Genomic DNA, 20,671 nt, shown 5'->3' on the forward strand with positions numbered 1-20,671 from the left:
CAGTAGAACTGGGTAAGACTGTTCAGAGAGTCTAATGAAGCACACAGTGGACATTCAATAAACATCTGTTGAATGAATGAATGAATGATGAATGCATATTTCATTCCATTGTAAAGTGGAAAAAAAACTCCATCTTCGAAGAAACAATTTCACTTCCCTCCCACATTTTTATTCCAGTATTGATATAAATAGGTCACATCTGCCACACAGCAGAAACAAGGGCATCCATGGAAACTATGCTTCTGTATTCTTCTAATATAGCACACTATATTAATGGTGAGTCCAACGAAGTAAATAAACATAGACATTGTCTGTGATAGGAGAGGTCTAGCCTTGCCCCACTTAAAGCTATTCCACCTTGGCTAAATAGCTGGCAGTATGCCCTTTGTTAAGTCCAAAAGCAAGTTTTGGAACTCTTTATCTCCTTTCTCCTCTGCCCAAGTCTTGTGCTCCCCAAAGCCCTCTGATGCAACTCTGAATGGACAGCAGGAAGCAGGGAGGCCTAGGAGGCAGTGGTCATGAGTACTGAACAGGGGATGGAGACTGAAAGGAGGTAAAACCCAAGCTCATGAGGGAGTCAGCCTCACAGACCGTCAGAGCCATTATGTGGCCAAGGTCACATGGCGTCACCATTCCCTTTCGTTAAAGATTTTTCATCAAATTGTTGTAATTCCTCTTTCATTGTCACATTTTATGAATGAAATTCAAAATATGAAGCTTGGTTAATTTAAGCAAAGTTTCTTTTTGACAGACATTTAAAAAGGTGTTAATAATCAAACTGTAATCTCATTCATTCACCTTTCTTAAAAGAATCTGGGTCATGACCTTTTACTCATCTTCTTTGACATTATACAAAATTCTCACTTTCCAATAAATACTTTTGAAAAAATAAAAAGCATCAGAATGCTTATTTTACAGTCTTCTCTCTACCATACAATGTCCATCTTTGAAGGAAATAAAAGAAAATCATCTTGGTTTTTAGTACAATTACTGAGCAACAGATGCCCTCCAGCTAAAGAAAACACAAAAAGAAGTCTTTGTTACTTTAAAACTCTGGGGTTACTATTTCAGAACTATTTCACTTTTAAAGACTCATGCACTTTGGGGAAGGCAAAAGTCTGCTATTTATTTAGTCTGGATGAACACTGTAAGAAAAATGCAGGGCAGTTTAAGCTGTTTGAAGTAATTTCTTTACATAGCTGGCTATATGTGGCTTTAACAGCTGCAGGGGTTATTGGTTGGGAAATGGAAGGGAGGCAAAGGTTACATAGTTCTGCTCAGTAAGGGTATCCATGGTGGTAACCCTCATGATGACGATAATCATCCTGGTAGCCATCCTGGTAGCCTTGGTGATAGCTATGGTAACCATAGCCAGCATACTCATCTTCAGGGCATCTCATGCCCAATGACTGCTGAATAGCCATTTCTTGTCTCCTGAGTTGCATGGAATCAATTAAGTCATATACGATCACCATGGACCACATTGGAGAAGGATACCAGGACTTGACATTTCCATCTTTCCCAACCAGAAGCATGGAGAAGTACTCGGGACTGACTTGAAAATAGTTCCGTATATCTTTCACCAAATGAGCAGGCAAATCTTCTCGTTCAACCACAGAGCTTCCTAGAATGGGATTGAAATAGAATTCATCAATGAACTGTGGTTTTGTAGTTCAGGAAAAAACGAATGCGGCAGGACCAAGTAGAGAGCCCAACTCTCCTTTCTTTCAGCGCAAGCCAAGACTGTGATACAGGAATTGTGCCATAAGGAGTCATCAGAAAGAGTTATAGATCATATAAAAATGTAACAAAATGTCAGGAGGAGAGGATGGCATGAGTTACAGTTGGGGTCATGTGTCCTCAAAGAGTACAATACCCCTAAATACCTCAGTGTAGTTATCACCTTTGCCTAAGTCCTAAAAGAAATTTACTTCTTGCTTCTAATAGCTCATCTTTCCTTCTATTCTATAATACCGTTAGTAATGAACTTTGGTACACATCATGTCTCTTTCATAGGAATGTTAGAAAAGGTAGAATCAGACTCTTAATTTAACTCCAGTCAGATTCATTTCTTTTAAGCTGGTCATTAACAAAGACTATATTGTCCATGTTTCTGAACTTGTTTCCTGTCAGAGTAGCAACTCATTTCTTGGCAACTAAAGTCATCCTTTCAACTGATGCCTTTATAGCCAAGAGGAGTTTTTCATCAGCAAATGTGTGTGTGGGGAGGGTGGGGGCAAAGACTGCCCAAAAATAGATCTAGTGAAACCAAATTGAATTAACATGGGAAATAGATTTTATTAACTAATTTTCTAAGTGATATTTTGAATAGACAGTATTAATTTTTGTCTTGGTCTCAAAAAAATGCTTTATGCATGTATGTATATATGAGCGCACTAACTTTGCTAATAGTCAATTACTTAAAAACATATTACCATTGATTGGGAACAATTCCAAAACTCCCCCAATGTCTTCACCAAGGCCTAACAACTTCAAAATGGTTATGTGACGCAGACCTGGGGGAGAAATGAGAGTCATAGTTAATTTACAGCAATCCATTTCAAATAGGAACCATCTACTACTTCCCAGAATTTTGCAGCTGAGTATACAAGATATCTTTCCGGAGCTAACACATATATTACAAAAGAAAATGAGGTGAATAATTCATTCACACATTAGGCTTCAGAATTTTTTTTTAAATGCCAAAATGGGAAAAGTGCTAAAAGCTATATCCTGTGGCTCTGAGAATTAATATCAGTGTTTGAGGAATGTTCAAATGTTTTGGTAGATTGAAAGAGAAGAACTTGTCTCAAACTGGTTTGCATTCTCTGGAATGATGAAACAAGACATGAAGCAGTTAGCTCATTAAAATATCTGAGATTCTTTGGGCTGGCTGGTGCTTGGAAGGAAGCTGAGCCAGAAATTGCAATGGCTTCCCTTGGTAGCTTTTCTCATTAACTTCCTTCCAGAGGGAGGACTGGGAGGTCAGAGACCTAATTTGATTCATTTGATGGAGAGCCCATCCTAAGAATCCACCAGAGAGCCATTAGCACAAGTCAGAGGATGCCCTCCGGGCTTAGGAGATTGTTTAAAGAATTCCAAAGGGAAACACTTGGGAAATCCACAACTTTATTTCAAATATCCAGCTGAATTTCCAGAAAGAGGGGGAAGATGCCATGCCTTGGCAACTTACTGGGATCGTTTTAAAGATAAAGATGATGCAGGGGTACAATGGACAGAAAGCTGAAAGGACAAGGGGCCTGTCGTGTCATGGTACCCAGATGTCATGAAGATTTTGACAGTCTCAAATCAGGCAGTAATCTGGAGTTAATCACCTAATAATAGAATCAGTTCTTTAGCCTGGGGATGGAGGATGGGGGTTGGAAGACTTAAAATGGACTTGTTTTGAAGAGAAGCCAAAACCCAAGGCAGATGTAGCTTTTGGGGGAAAATGCATATACACTTTTCCAGTTTGTTTTGGTACATTCAATGCACATAGTTCTAATAGGCAAGGTTGCTTCCTACCCAAATACCAGGTATATTCGTCATGTGAATCACATTTTCAAATGCAGGCCTGTGAAATCAACAAAATAAATATAAACCAGGCTAGCCTTTTTTTTCTTCTTCTTTACATTTATGGAAATGATTTTGATCCACAGGGTAAACATTTGTGTATATGTCACAGCTGAAAACTAATCAGTGCCCAGGAACTGATTATCTGAATAAAGGTGATTTTTCAATGATCTGGGTTTATGCCTTCACTTGGCATAGTAGATGCTGGACTTGGGATCAGGAGGATGGGTTCAAATCATGCCTCTGACACTTAAAAGCTGTATAACTATAGTCAAGTAACTTAACCTTTCTGAGCTTCAGTTTCTTCAGCTGTAATAAGGAAATATTATAATATATGTATATGTATATACACGTATGTATGTGTATGTATACGTATGTGTACATATTTATATATAATATTTGTAGTACCCACTTCACAAGGTTTCAATTAGGTTCAAATGAGACAATATATTAAAAAGCACTTTGAAATCTTTAAAGCATTCTATTTTTGTTATTTTAGAAAAAGAAGCAGAGAAGAGAAGGGTCTACAGGAGTAGCAATGGCATGACTTCTTACCAAAATTGCAAGCCTGTCCACTGAGAGCAGAGAGCTGCTGTGAATATGCCCAGTCTTCATCATTAGGAGCAGAAATCACAAGTAAACGCCTCCTCCAACGGAATCTGGGAAATAAGCAATGGAGAATTAGGCTTTGCAGTGGCCAGAAGCTGCTGCCCTCCCCATTCCAAGCTCCAAAGGACACCTCTCACCATTGCACAGGAAGCCACTTGGGACTGAGATTCCACAAAGGTTCATGCTGAAACAATGACATTCCACATCCTAGTTCAAACCAAGGGGTAGAAGAATTCTGCAAGCTCTCTATCATTTAAACTTTGACAACAGAGCGTGTCTCATCAATCTACTTTTTGTTATACTGGCTCCCCAAACCTAGTCATCCAGTTTCACTACCTAAATTAAAAGTACCATGACCATGCTACCTCTTCCCAAAGATTCATCACTATTCTAATCAGCTCCACTCCTCCCTAGGTCCTTTCCATTCCAATTCCCCCATCTCCTAGCCCAGATCCAATGTACATTTTGGAACTACCAGCTCTCTTCTCAACAAACTCACCTATATCCTTGAACTTTTTAAGTTAGCCTCTCCATTTTAACTGAAACCTGACTCTCCCCCAAGGACACATACCCCTTGCAATTTTCTCCAGTGGAAGCTTCTCCTACTGCTCCTGCAATTCACAAGACCAGAAGGAAGAGAGGACATATTCTTCTCATTGGTCTTTCTTCTATTGCCACCTGTCAAGATCATTTCCTTTTTGACATCTGTATAATCCATTTATACCACTCTTTCCCTCAACCCTGTTTCCATTATCTACTATAGTTCAGTTTGCTCTCCTACTTTCTTCTTTCTCAGGGATTTTATTCCCTCTTCATAGTCTTCCTTTGTCACCATCTGTATGCAGGTGTTCTTAAACTGAGGTCCATGGACAGTTTTAAAAAATTGGTAATTGAACTTTGATATAATTGGTTTCCTTGGTAAATTTATGTATTTTACTTTGTGCATTTAAAAATCATTATTCTGAGAAGGATTCCAATAGTTTTACTAGAAAACTAAAGGAGGGTGATACACTAAAGGTTAAGAAGCCCTAACCTGTAGGAATTTCAATATTCATGTCGACAGCCTCTCTAACAACATGACCACACAATTCCTCCTCTCTGTTGACCTTAGTAATGTGGTTTCAGCCACAAATTAGCACAGATATACTAACTACCTTATCACTTTGGTACGTGACACCATTTCCATGATCTAGAACTGTAATATTTGACAAGACAACCATATCATTTCATATTTCTCCCAGTCTTTTGCTCAAATCAAGCCTACTCTTCATCCTCTGGTCTCTTTTCTTGTCCCTAATCTCTTAGGTTGATCATCTATTCCACTTGTACTTGATTTGCCCTTGTACTCAATAACATTTTAATGCTTCAGTATCTTACAACCCTAGAATTCCCTACATCTCAATCAACTAACATTCTTAACTTTTGTATTTTCATGCCTGGAAACCCCCACTATCTGGTTCCTTTAATATTGATTCAAGACTCATGTGCTGCTAGAGAAAGTGACAAAATTAAGTTGATTTCACACATTAGAATTTTATCATACACAAATTCGGCTAGACCATTGACCTGGGGGCAGTGTGGTGTGGACAGAGTGCAAGACTTTTAGTCAAGAAGACCTCTGTCCAAATCCTCCCTCAGATTTTTTACTAGATACGTGATCCTGACCAAGACTCTTATTCTCTCTATGCCTCAGGTTTTTCTTCTATAGAATGAGAGAGTAGAATCCAATGATGTTCCAGCTCTAACTCTATGGTTCTGTGTTGTCTGACAACTCTTCATCCTCATCAGCTACCTGAAATTTTCCAGAATGACTGTTCCAAACCTTTTCTTTTCTCCTCTCACTCCCAACTGTACTCTTATTTTCCACTTTTAAAAATATGTGACTTTGTCTCCTGCTTCACCAAGAAAACTGTACTTTATTCTGTTCCTCCAAATCTCCAGCAATGTCAATGGCTATCCTCTTTCCCCTGAGTAATAGAAGAAATATCCATGAGAACCCTTTCCCCATCCTCCTTAAAAGCTACTACTTTCCTTCTGTTGATTATCTCTAATTTATTCTGCATATCCCTTGTTTATATGTAGTTGTTTATGTGTTGTTTCGCCCATTAGACTGTGAGCTCCTTGAAAGCAGGGACTATCTTTTGTCTTTGTATCTCCAGTACTTAACACAGTACCTGGCACATAGTAGGTGTTTAATAAGTTTTTATTGATTGCTCAATAAATGCATATTGACTAATTAACTCTTCATTAAGGCTAATGAATCTACCTGTACCTTTGATCTCATTCTTTTCTGTCTTCAGGAAAATGTTCCTGTGATCAACTTTCTTTAATATATCTTCAATCTCTCCTTCACCATTAATTCATTTCCCATTTGCCTAAAATATGCCCAGGTTTCCCCAACTCAATAATAAATCTTCCCTGGACTGTTCTAACCTATCCAATTATTGTTCTATTTTCTTCCTTTCATTGATAACCTTCTTGAAAAAGTTATTTATACCTGATGCCTCCACTTCCTTACTTTTCAGTCTGGCACTTACTGCCCCACCTAAACTCTACCAATGCTGCTTTCTTAAAGATTACCATGGACTTCCCAACCAACAAACCCAATGACTTTGATCCAGTTCTCATATTCCTTGACCTCTCTTCAGCTTTTGACACTGTTCATTACTCTTTCAAGTTTCCATATCCTCCATACTGTCTCCCACCTTCAAATGTTCTTTTTCTCTCTTCCTCACATTTTCCCCAAATTGACCTTCTCTTCATTGTATATATTCTCTCCCTTGATGATCTCATTTACTCTCCTGGCCTCAGTCACCACCTATATATATTTATATATAGACATCTCTTCATCTCTCTCCTCTCTTCTAAGCTCCATGCTTGTGCCTCCAACTGCCTACTTGGTATCTCTACTATGGCATACCATCAGTACCTCAAACCCAACATGTACAAAGATGCAATGTGTCTTTTCTCCCTAACCTTTCTTTTCCATTTGACTGTACTGTTTCTCACTATGGCACCCCATCTTCCAATTATTAAAAAAAAGAATAATGATATTATCTTTGACTCTTCTCTCTTCTTTACCACTCATTCCAATCAATTACTAAATCCTGTTGACTCTACCTTTACAATTTGTCTTGCATCCATCTCTTCATTTCTTTCTTTCTTTTTTTGAGGCAGAGTTAAATGATTTGCCCAAGGTCACACAACTAATAAGTGTCTGAGGTCACATTTGAACTCAAGTCCTCCTGACTCCAGGGCCAGTGCTCTATTTACCATGCCACCTAGCTGCCCCTATCTCTTCATTTCTATTTGTACTGCTGCCACCTTTATCACAGACTAGTGCATTTCTATAAACCTGCTATCTGGGAAGCTGGGATCATGTCCGCTGAACACAGTTTGTATCTCGTCCATTACAGTCTCACAAGTCAAAAGGGCATTATTTAGGCTTTAAATGATGATAATGTATACAAAGGAGAAGTAGAACCAAGGGACATTTTTAGGGTGTTTGGGACATATTTATTGGGGAAAATATGCTTTGCCTTGTACCTAAAGTTATGGGAGAACTGTAGGGGACAAATTTATCTAAGTGTTTAAAAAAGAAAAGAGTGGATTTCACACTTGTTTCTTTCTCTGCCATTAAGTCTCACTGTCTTGAGAGCAAAAACAGGAATATACAGTCCAGAAAAAAAAATGGCCTCAAGAATAGGTGGGGATGTGGTGTGAGGAGGAGTGTTGCAAAGGTTTGAATGACTGGGAAGAACACAGTAATAACCTGATGAAATATTAGTTTTAAATGGAAGGCCTCTAATGAGCCTCCCTGAGAACCATGATCATTAAATTATAGTGATTTCTATTACTTGTTTTTCTTAAAAGGAAAAGAAAACATAAAATCAATGTTTAGGTTAGTGGGGGCTGGGGGAGGACGGAGTATGTGCTCAGCTGGAGCAGGGCAGGAGGATGGGATGTCAGGACTGTCAGGGATTTCTGGAAGACAGCTTGGTGACTGTCGTCAGGGTCACACCCCTCTGTTCTCTACATTCTTCTGCTTTTCTAGGAGTTTTGCCAGACCAGTACTGACCCATCTAACCCAGACTCAACCTAATCCAGGCTCCCAGGCCTCACACAGAGCTATGAAGTCTTCTCCTAAAGGAGTTATTTTGGGTGATGTATATTTTGCCGTGTTTACCTAACTATGCCATTGAATAAAGTTCTGACTTCTGCAGTATGTGATTCAAGACCTACTGTCTCAACCATAGTGAACAGCGGGTTGTTTGCTTGTTAAGTAATGCCTCTTTGTCCACAAGGGGTCCACCAAGAGCTCTGCCTGGTGCCCACCACGGGGCTGATGCTCCAGGATATGGCATAGGTTGTGAATCTCACCCCACTGCCTTATTTTCAAATGAGTGGTTTCCCTGTCAGTTTGGCTACTCTGCAAATGAAAAACTCCAAGTCGTGCACGTATTTACATATCTTACTGGTATTCCCAAATCAGTAGAAATTTGACACCATCCTCTGTGGTTTCATTCTCACAGAGAGATAATTATAGGCAGAACAAAATGAATGTTGCTGAAGACTAGACTAGCTCCGATGTCTGCTAATCTCAAATGAGAATATAGAATCTCACCAATACCTCAGCAAATTTGGAGGAAAAATTCCATTTGGAAAACAAACCAAGTTTATTCTGTCATTTTCTACATCCCTCTTTCCTGAACTTACAACTTTAGAGGCTTTGCCTCACACACTCCTCCCTTTTATTCCTCCCTTGAAGCTAGAGTCCTTCAATATAGGACCTAGATAAGAGAAACCCTGTGAGTTTACCAGTCATTATCCTCTAGGGTGACAGACACAGAGAAGAAGTGGGCAAACTGATGAGCAGTTTGGGTTGGTGTATTAGATTAAGGTGACGTTTGCTCAAATGAGCTTCTATTGCTAGAAAGGGTGATAATTTCTTTAGCTTAAGAGATCTCTCCATGGGGGCCTGAGTGTCCCTCTCTGCAAAGAGGTTAGCCTAAGACAATAGGTTAAATTGACAGTCTCATTTAATGGTATTGCATTGGGAAGCAGCATAAGGTCATGGGGAAAGTATTACATTCAGAGGCAGGAGATCTTGGTCTGTCCCTGATTTTGCCCCTTACTAGTGACATGGACTTGAGTAAATAAATTTCTCTCTCTCTCTGAATTTCAATTTTCTCAACTGTAAAATATAACAATCATAGTATTTGGCTTCAGAGCTCCTTCTAGGTTGTTAAAAAGATGCCTATTGCAATACAGATGACTCAACACCTCCTCACCTTTATTGGTAATGAGAATGGAAGGAAGGGGGATAATAATAATAATAATGTGCCCACTCTCACATCAGCTTTCAAGAACAACAGGCCTCAGAAAATGAGACAATAAGAGAGAGGAATGCCTGGATTGAGAAGGTAGGTTAGAACCTTCTGGACTCAGAACTGTCTTGTTCCTTCAAAAGGAGCAGCACCTCCAAATCCTTCAGATTTGGCACAAAACTTTCAAGACAGAAAGTGTAATTTTGTCTGCAGTCTTAAGGGGAAGTAAGGAGCAGACTATGGAGATGCTCTAGCAGAAGGGAAACTCCTTGATTAGACTGAAAATAATGGGAAGGCTATAGTGAATACAGGACTTTACTCTCTTTCCTTTCTGGTAGGTAGAGAATCAGTATAGTCGTAACTGTTTCCTCTTCTCTCTAGACTCCTGAGAGGCCAAGATCCATTTTCCTTTTTTTTTTCTTTTAATATTGCCTTATTTTTCAGGACATTAAATAGAGAAAGTAACATTTTCTCTTTCTCTGGCCACCAGCGAAACTTTAGGTTAAGTGGCATCTTGGAAGTCACATCAGTTTTTAGTCTAATGTCATCTTCTAATGTTCCTCTGTATCTTTACAGCTATTCATTTTTTAAAAACATATTCTCAATTTATAGAAGTCATTTGGATAGATTTGTACATTTGCATTGAACTAGATATTTCCTCAAAGCTTAAAACTACACTCAGACATTTGCAGACATCTCAAGTTTTCCCAAATTTGTATTTCCTTTGACTTGGGTATCCAAGTAGAAGTGGAATGATGTAGTGGAAAGAATGTTGGACTGGGATTCAGAAGACCTGGGTTTAAGTCCCAGCTCTATCCTTTACTAGCAATATGACCTTAGATAAGTTGTTTCTCATCATTAGGCCTCAATTTTCTTCTCTGTCAAATGTGGGGGTTAGACTACTAGATGATCTCTGAATTACCTTCCAACTCTACTATTCTGAGATCTTTTGAGTCATCTCATGTTCAAGGAAAGTCAGTCACATGTACTCTGTAAGGACCAGGAAGGAGAAAAATCACTGATTCAAGATCACAAAGTCAGCAGCATAGCCACAAGTTCAACCCAATAATCCTCATTATCAGTGCCTTTTCCAATTAACAAGAGGCTAAAAATAACATTCTCAGTTGACAGTTTGCTGTATAATTCTTAGAAATTGAATTGCTCTCTTGGAAAAGATAAAGACCATACAAATCTATGAACATCTATTTGTTGTTTTTTATTTCAGTACTTTGGTGTAATCATGTAAGGTGATTTAAAGTCAAATCAAACCCAGCCACTCCTGAGGGCCAAAAAGACATGTACCTAGATAGGAAGTTCTCCAATGACTGCTTCTTGTCTTCCTTGCAGACAATGCCCTCCTTCTTCTGCCTTTCCATATCTTTGATTCGAGATTGGAAAGTGTCAATCAAATCAAAAATAGACTTCATTGCTATGGGAACCTCGTAGTATTGCTGTTTAAGAAAGAAAAACAAAAAGACAATTACAGACCCAAACATCCAGCTATTCATTAGGACAGCTTTTCTCCAATTGGGGATTGGAGCTGAAACCCCCAATCTGCCTAGGGCAGCACAATTTCTGAATACAGTCATGGAAACTGAACTACTGGGGCTCATCCATTTGACTAATTCCCCTACACAGTACTGCTTTCTTTCTTTTTGAGGTCCTGAATGTATGAAACACCATGACTTACACTTTCAAGGGTCTTTCGGGTTTACAGAACTCCTTTCACTGTGAAGTCACCCACCTACCTCCAAAGTGCTTCACTATGAATATATCCCAGTTTCACTTCCCCTGCCTTTGATGCTGAGCTGGTTCTCATACACTTTACAACAGAAAAAGAAGTGAGGAGCACCATATTTAATACAGGAAAGTGAATGAAATTACTCAATTGAGCCTACCTACAGTAATAAACCTGTGTAAAGAAACTTCTCAGCCTATCAGAAGGGTGATGAGGAAGGGAAAGAAATAGGCACTGGAAGAAGAGGGACAGAGAAACTGTTCTTGTAACACAGGAAAAGCTAAATCTGCTGGAAAATATGACTCAGGATCAATGAAAGAAATAAGCCAAAGGTTTACGACTTAGGTCAAAGTCTTATGCTTTAGAATACATTCTTCAAGAGGAAAGTCAGAAAGCACTAGGCATGGCAAATAACAAATGATATAAGGAAACATGAAATCAGATATATTTAACAGACAAAAAGAAACTGATTACAGACATAGTTGACATACTAGAATCATCTGTCTGTGGATACTCAGATCATCAGTTGGTCATGGCAGAAGTCAAAATAAACCCCAGATTGGAAGAAAGAATAAAAGTGAGGAAAAAGGGATTGTGTGTGATTCAGGAGTTCTTTATTGACTTTATATGGATAAACTAATGACTGAAAATGAGGAAATGAATAAAAATGATGATACTATCATTATTTCCTACAGAACTTTAATCAAAGAGACCAAAATAGCCCAGAAACCATGTTATCCAGCAAACTGTCAATCTCTTTGCTAAATTAATAAAAAGAAAGAATAAGCAGATATAACATTGCTTTAGAGTGAAATGGGCAGCGAGGTGATGCAGTGGACAGAGTGCCAGGCCTGAAGTCAGGAAGACTCATCTCCCTGAGTTCAAATCTGGCTTCAGACACTTACTAGCTATATGACCCGGGGCAAGTCACTTAACCCTGTTTGCCTGTTTCCTCATTTGTAAAATAAACTGGAGAATGAAATGGCAAACCACCCGGTGTCTTTGCCAACAAACAAAAACAAAAACACAAATAGAGTCACAAAGTTGGACACAACTGAAAACTACTGAACAGCAACAACAACAATTGGAGTGAAAACTTGTTTATAAAACACCATGGAGGAAGACAGCAGAAGATTAAGAAATCATGAAAAATAGTTGTGGGAAAAAAGAACCTACCAAGAGTTTAGTGTGAGATCCCCCTAAACGAGAGGTCAACAAACAGATATGACATAGAACAAATCTACTGGTATTTTGAGAGTGATTTATTTTGTCAGTAATAGTAGTGAAATCACTCCACTTGGACTCTATACCTTAATACCTGATAGACGATGCTTATCTGGTAGCAACAACACTTTATAAAATTCAGTCCAAGAGAGAGGGTGATCCTGACCAAATGCCTACAGAAGAAACTGTGAGAGGCAAAATAATGTTAAAAATACTGAGAGTATCTCAGATGAAGTTTTTTTTTTCTTTGAAAAATATCATCACAGTGCTTTTATTACCAAAAGGCAACTGGGAAAATGTGAACAACCATCAAGCTATATGCCTGTTCCCTCATCCCTAAAAAATATTTATGAGAATTATCTATGCATGTATTTAATAGGAAGAGATATGACACAATCATGTCTGGGGAACGCAGATGGGACTTCATTTACTTCTTCTTATATAGCTATTCCTCCTGAGTTCCTAGGCCCCATTTCCTAAGACACTTAGAGCCATAGAGCAGTCAACAGGAATGAATTTAAGCATTTTACCTGGATGAAATGCTTAGAAGTTTGGGGCTGGGGAATACTGGTGTAGAGAGTGGTCAAAAGGTAGTATGGTGCTGTGCATTTAACAGTTCATAGAATCATAAGAGTTTGGAACTAGAAAGGATCTTAGGCTAGTGGTTTTAACATAAGAAATGATGTTTACTGAATGTGTGCAGTCATGTATGGATAAAAAAGAATGAGCTAGCTCTTGGAAACTTACTCCAGGGTCAGAACCCTAAAAGCTAGCTGAAAAGAAGCAATTATCATTATGATAGTGACCTATGTCATCTTGTCCCTACTATGCCTTGGCATATGGCTAAGGCAGAGCTATAAAAACTGAAGAGTGACAGCCAGTGGGAATGCGGAACAATCCAATTCTTGCCAACGTCAGGGAAATTTTTCTTCAGTAAGCAAAATAAAGCTAAATAAAGTCTGCCACTTTATGTCATCTAATGAGCATACCTGAGGCTGATTCTTGTTCTATGAACAAGCAAAGCTGCCTGAATTTGGGTCAAAATTAAACAGCCTAATTACCTTCCGGAAGCTTACAACTTTCCTGCTGCCTCCTTTATTATTTCAGCCCCTACTGCCTCTGCATACCAATAAGGCACCAGCTGTAGAGGATGCCTCTCTATCCAGAGCCAAAGAGCTGACTCCATTAGTGATTCCTGGTTTCCATGGTGTTGACAATACATTTCTCTGTTGCACCTTAAAATTGAAGTCAACTCAACTGTTTCCCTTCAACACTTTGTTAAGTGATCCTACTCATAATTATTTGTCCTCCTCCTCTTCTTCCTCCACAGTGTTTTATAGGCAAATTTGCATTTTCAACCATTAGTTTTCTAAAAGGTAATCTAGTCCCACATACCTTTGACACAAATGAGAATAGTCAGAATTTTTTGACTTTTGAAAGTCAAAAAAATGGCAAGAATCAGAACATTAGAACAGAACATTAGATCACTAAAACAGAAACAGCAAATGTATAGGACATCAAGTGGAGAATAAGATATATACATTTCAGTCAAAGGAAACCATTTGTAGGAAAATCTGAATCATCATACTAGGGAATGGCAACTTAGGTCACAAAATCCCTACCTTGACTCTCATGTCGACATCAGTTAGCACCATGAAGAAATCATTGTAGGTCATTCCATACTCCTTCCTCAGTTCACTGATGAGATGCTGATCTACTAAGTCTTCATCATCTAGCACCTTCATGGGTTTCTCATTATCTTAAAGGAGATAAAATATGAATGAGTATGGGGTAGGTGGCACGTAGATGGCTCAGTAAATAGAAAATGGGACTGAGTTCAAGTAGAGCCTCAGACACTACTAGCTGTGTGACCCTGGGCAAGTCATTTAACCTCTGCTTGCTTTAATCCACTGGAGAAAGATATGGCAAACCACTCCAGTATCTGCCAAGAAAACCCCAAGAGAGTAGGACACAACTGCATAACTGAATAATACAAATGGTCTGGGTGAAACAGAACTGTTGGTATGATCTCATGGTAGATTATTCTATGCAATGTAATATTTAGTATTTATATGCTTTCATAATATTTAGAACCCTTTACCTACCTCACAAGGTTGCTGTGAGGAAAGCATTTTGTAAATCTTATGGCAGTATATGAATGTGAGGTATTACTATTACTGTTATTTTGTTGTTGCTACAGGTAGAAAAGAAAAAACGGTCACTCACAACCACATACATACTCCCATTATGGAGGTTTAAAACATAATGAACATCCATTGTAACACCCCCCCCACTACGTTTCATGAAATAGAGTAAAACAAAAGTTAACACCTTACATTTTTAAAGTATTTGTTGTCCAGGAACAGAGACGGTGGGTAGAGAACTGCTCCTGGAGTCAAGAATACCTGAGTACAAATCTGACCTCAGACACTTACTAGCTACATGACCTTGGGCAGGTCACTTAAACTTCTGTTTGCATCAGTTTCCCCAACTCTAAAATGTAGGTAATAATAGCACCTATCATCAAGGGTTGTTGTGAGAATGAAATGAGAAAATATTTGTAAGGTGCTTAGAACAGCCTGGCACCTATTAGGTACTATAAAAAAGCTTATTTCTTTGCCTTCCTCCTTCCCATCACTCATTCACTATTGAGGTGACCTTGGGCAAGTAACTGAACCTCTCTGAGCCTCAGTTCTTCATCTGTTAAAATAGAGAAAACCCAGCAATACAATGATCCAAGACAATCCCAAAGGACTCATGATGAAGCATGCTATCCACCTTCAGATAAAGAAATGATACTGATTGAAGCATGCTATTATTCACTTTGTTTCTTTAATTTTTTCTAGTTCAAGTCTTCTTGGACAAAATGACTAATGCGGAAATTTTTACATAAGTACACATGTATAACCTATATCTGATTGCTTGTCATCTCAGAGAGAGGGGAGAGGAGGATGGGAGGGAGGGATAGAATTTGGAACTCAAAACTTTAAATAAAAATGTCTAAAACATTGGAAAAAATAGAACATTGCCTACTTTTTAGTGTTGTTCTGAGGAACAAATGAAAAAACATGTTTGTAAACTGCAAAGCACTAAATAAAAATAATGTTTCTAAGTTACTTTGTACACTGATGGCAAAACTTAACAAATCTTGCCTTGAGTCCTGCTTAGTGAGAATACTGTTCTCAGTTCCCATGTTCACCACATGTTGACCATCTAGTTAGCCAAATTTTGAATTAAAGCCAGAGCCAAGACCTGGCTCCATATAACACCACTCCTTCCAAGTATAAAGATTTCCCAGAATCAACTTTTTAAAGGCCCTACCTGTTTATATTACCTCTATAATTACAAATGTGGTCCATTAGAGTGAGAGACAAGAAGCTCAGTTCCATGATTTGGTCTTTCCTTCTAGCCAAAAACTTAGCTAAGAGATTTTGACCAAACCAAAGTCATGATAAATTCTTCTCTCCCAGGCTCTGGAGAGAGTCATAGGCCAAAATGAATATTTGTGATTAAGTAGCAAAAACTGTCAAAGAAAAACAATGGAAATATTGACCAATACTATAACTGGGTTACAGGATAGCACTACAATCATGATAGACAAGCTGAGAACTCAACCAAGTTCAGTGTTAGGTTATTCTCGTGTCTATCTTGGGACAACTCCTGCCAAAGAAATTGGTCCTCTCTTTGATTTTATTTAAATCAATGCCAGGTGAAAGAGAGGACTGCTTCAATCTGAAAACACACCCACAAGTTTGGGCCATATATTTGAAATTTTATCCAAGAGCATCCATAACTCTCCCATCTCTAAGCATGGATTATATATCTTGAATATACATGCATACATACATACACATATACATACAGATATACACACGCATGTATGTGGGTGTGTGTATCTTCCTGTACAACCCTCCAACTTTTATCCTGTTCAGTTTGATACTGACCACATATTAGCCCATTTTGTGGTGTTTTAGCTATTCTATGGTCTGTCTGGGAGACTAGGATGGAGAAAATCCATTATATTCTGGGCAGGCTTGTATATAGGAGTGGCAAGTAGGGTTTTTTTTGCCCCAGGTCCCATCCTGGAAGGCAGACATTCTGAACTCTTTTCTTGTCATATTCCCCTTTAGAAATCTATTGAAGGGTAGGGATCTCTTCTCATAATGTTTTAAATGCATAAATTAAAACACATAGAATTACAATGAAAATATTGAAATAAAGATCGAATTTTTTTTTCCATCCAAGTACATGGGCCTGCTGAAATTTATTCACAGACCCCTTGGTGATAGGGATAGATTGGGGGTGGGGGTAGAATTACCATTTTGGAAGGGTAGCTTAGAAAAAGGGTAAGTGAGAGATAAATGATTATGCAAAGTTGCTTGAAAACCCCTTGTGAGTGCCTCCTCACTGTCACCCAAAACTATAAATACACATGTACACACATAAATATGTATATGTGTATACATATATATGTATGTGTGTATGTATGCACATACATGTATATAAAATGTATAGTACACATGTATATATAAAACATATAAGTGCACGATGCATAAACATGCATGCATACATATACACGTGTGTATATGTACACGTTCACATACATACACGCATGTGTATGCACATGCGTGTGCCTGTGTAGATGCACACATGCATGTATTTAAATGTCACTTTTGAACAGTTTTAATTTGTTAGAAAGTTCTTCCTTAGAGCAAATCAAAACTAGCTTTTTTGCAACTTCCACCATCTCTTCTAATTTGACATTACGAGATAATGTAAACCAAATTTCACATCTCTTCTACAGGACAATCCTTCATACATATGAAGACAGTTGTTGTTCCTTTCCTCTCTCTCCTCTTCTTCAGCCTCAACTCTCTCAGTTCCTTCAGTCAACCTTTAAATGGAATGATTTCAAGGTTCTTTACCATCATGATCCCCAGCCTCTGGGGGTTCTCCATGTCCTGCCTAAATGTGGTGCTCAGAGCTGCTCACAATATACAGATGTGAATTGTAGACACAGCAGAACTATCAACCCCCGGCTTTCCATGCCTCTCTTAACACAATCTAAGAAAAGTTAGTTTTCTTTGCTGTCTTATGACACCCTTGAACTCCCACTGAGGGGAAGTCTACTAAAACTCCCAGAATATTTTCAAGTGAATTTCTGGCTCTACTATCTTGTGCTTGGGAAGTAAATTTTTTAACCCAAATTTAAAACTCTATTTTATCCCTATTAAATTCCATCTTATTAGATTTAGCCTATTGATTAGATTTAGCCTACTGTCATCCAAAGGATTAGCAATCCTCCTTCCACCCTGCTTGCTTTGTATCATCTGCAAATGTGGTAACCATGTATCTATGCCTTTATACAAGTCATTAATAAAACTATTGAGCAGATAGGTCCCTAAAGCACTCCATGAGAGACCTCTTTCCATGAAAACATTGACCACTTAATGATAACTTCTCAGGTATAACTATTCAACCATTTCCAGATCCACAAAATTATGCCATTATTTAACTTGTATTTCTCACCTTGACCCCAAGAAGGTCATAAGAAACTTTGTTTGACTCTTTGCTAAAATCCAGGTAAACCAGGTCTATACCATTTCCCTGATTTAACAGTCTAGCAACTGAGGGGGATAGGGGGAGAGGGAATTAGGTAGAGGGAGGAAGGGAGGGAGAGAGAGAGAGAGAGAGAGAGAGAGATAAAAACTAGTCATTCTTCCTTTTAAAGGTATATATTAAAGATCCCTTTAATAATAAAATATCAAATTTTTCCAGTTAAAGTAAAGGTCAATGTCTTCTAATTTCCAGACTCCACTCTCTTCATTTTTAAAAATCAGAACAATGTTTGTCCTTCTCCAATCCTAAATCATCTATTTGATACAATTCTCTGCAATCTTTCAAAGACACAGTTCAGCAATCACATTAGCCAGGGCCTTTGACATCCTAGGTAGTAGTTGATCTTGGCCTGGTGACTTGAAGCCAACTAAGTATTTCCTTACTATTTTCCTACTTATCTTGGATTTTAGTTTCTTATTAGCACTTTTTGTTTTGTCCTTTGTAACCCAAAGGTCACTTTTCTTAGTTAAGAAAAGAAATACGAAGAATTGAGTAATTAGACATTCCCTCCATCATCTATTACATTATTCCTGCCACCCCAACAGCCTATCACATCTTTGATCTTCCTCTTTTCTGCGACAGAATTGGAAATACAAAAAACAAAACAAAACAAAAAACTAACTTTTTGTTGCTCTTAGCCATCCTTGCTAGCCTTAGTTCATTCAGAGTTTTTGTACTCCTGAATGTTATTCTGGGAGGACCAGGCCACACTAGTGCATTGTATTATATCCATTAACCCTTGTATATATCTTTTTCCAAACAAAACAAAACAACAAAAAAAAAAAAAAAACCTAAGTTGGTCAATGATTTTCCCCCTTGTAGACATAGCCATCTTCTTTCCTGGTTTAACTTTTTCCTTAACATTTAAATTGGTTCTTTTTGCACCTTAAACATTCTTGTTTTTGAGAAATTCCCATCTTTCCTTGATTGACTTCCCTTGTAGAATTTTAACTGTATAGGAAAGTATTCACTAGGTTGTAAGCTCTTTGAAGGCGGAGACAATCCCCCTCCCTCTTCTTCATCTTTGCATGTGGAAAGAACAATGTACATCCTGTGGATGTTTTCTGAATGATACTTTCATCATCAGTGAACTGGTTCTGTTCCCACCTGAAGAGTACAGTTTCTATCTGTTTTCTTTACAAAAGAAAATTCTTCCTGCTCCCAATTTCTCTTATTATATTAGATATAATGGCTATGTGGTTATATGGGGCAGAGAACAAAAGAAGCAGATGAGTCAGTGGAGGCAACATAGACAAGGGTGAGGTGGAAGCGAGGGGCATTTGTACAAATTGTTGTTGTTTAGTCGATTTAGTCCTGTCCAACTCTTTGTAACCTCATTTGAAGTTTTCTTGGCAAGGATACTGGAGTGGGTTGTCTTTTCCTTCTCCAGATCATTTTACAGATGAGGAAACTGAGGTAAACAGGGTTAAGTGACTTACCTAAGGTCACAAAACTAGCAAGTATCTGAGGCTGAATTTGAATTCAGCTCCTCCTGACTCCAGGCCCAGCATGCCATCCACTGCACTGCATAGCTGCTACAAATTGCCACTATCTAATGACACAGACACAGCCCCTGCCCTGAGACATTTCATCCCTAACCATTGTAATACTATATACATACATTTATAACAACATTAAACAAGAGCAAGAATAATAATGATCTCAAACATTCCTTCCAGCTTTAAACTCTGTAGTTTTCTAATCTCTCAAACTGAAAACTATTAAAATCAGAAGCTGAATAATAAAGAGGAGTGCAATGATTAAACTCCAGAAAACAAAGCATCTGGTCAGCATATACTCCTGATTTGAGCCACCTTGGAATGGCAGGGACAAGAGGCAGCATCTATAACTCATTGTCAACTAAGAAGGGCTCAAACAGTGGTTAGAGTGCTGGGTTTGGAATGAGAAAGACTCATCTCCTTGAATTCAAATCTGGCATCAGACACTTACTAGCTGTGTGACCCTGGGCAAGTCATTTAACCTTGTTTGGTTCAGTTTCTTCATCTGTAAAATGAGATGGAGAAGGAAATGGCAAACCACTCCAGTATCTTTGCCAAGAAAACCCCAAATGGTGCCACAAAGAGTCAGACATGACTGAAAAACGACTCAACAAGAAAAGAATAATTAGTATGTGGTCAACCTGCTAAGGCTGCTTTTGAGGAAAAGTAACAAGGATCTGTGTGTTCTTATCTATCTCAGGTCCCTGATAGATTCAACTTTATAGAACTCTGACATAAAGAAGTCATCCAGGACAGAAAATATTGAGGTAAAGAAGAAGGCAGTTCCAGCTGTTACCTGTGAGAGCGATGTAGCCTGTCATTCTCCCCTTTGTTACTTATAAGAAAAGACACTGCCTGTGGCTTTTTTTTGCCCACACCTGGTTTAGGTACCTGTAGCATTCCTCTTCATACTTTCATTTCACCCCCCACTTAAACCACATCCTCTACCTCCCTTTCTGTATTCTACTGAAACTCTCCCTATCTCCCTCCTATAAACTGCCAAAGACCTTCTTTCCTTAAAAGGTCCACTATGTTCTTGTTCTCAAAAACTGACCTGTTAGATGTGATTATCCCACACTTTT

General features: G+C 38.4%; 1 protein-coding gene across 1 annotated transcript in view; it reads right to left on the minus strand.

Annotated features, from left to right (window-relative positions):
* Window positions 1–1,106: 1,106 nt before the first annotated feature.
* The window catches only part of CCDC80 (coiled-coil domain containing 80), a 39,390-nt gene continuing 19,825 nt past the window's right edge, over window positions 1,107–20,671 (minus strand). Inside the window, exons 4-8 of the mRNA XM_027868394.1 lie at window positions 14,094–14,230; window positions 10,812–10,960; window positions 4,129–4,232; window positions 2,436–2,516; window positions 1,107–1,624 (exon numbers count right to left, since the gene is read on the minus strand). Coding sequence (XP_027724195.1) covers window positions 1,278–1,624; window positions 2,436–2,516; window positions 4,129–4,232; window positions 10,812–10,960; window positions 14,094–14,230 — 818 coding nt within the window. The 3' untranslated portion in view covers window positions 1,107–1,277. The remainder of the gene's footprint in view (window positions 1,625–2,435; window positions 2,517–4,128; window positions 4,233–10,811; window positions 10,961–14,093; window positions 14,231–20,671) is intronic.

This window comes from Vombatus ursinus, unplaced genomic scaffold (assembly GCF_900497805.2).
Source record: "Vombatus ursinus unplaced genomic scaffold, bare-nosed wombat genome assembly UNPS02001419.1, whole genome shotgun sequence".
In the NCBI taxonomy this organism is placed as follows: domain Eukaryota; kingdom Metazoa; phylum Chordata; class Mammalia; order Diprotodontia; family Vombatidae; genus Vombatus; species Vombatus ursinus.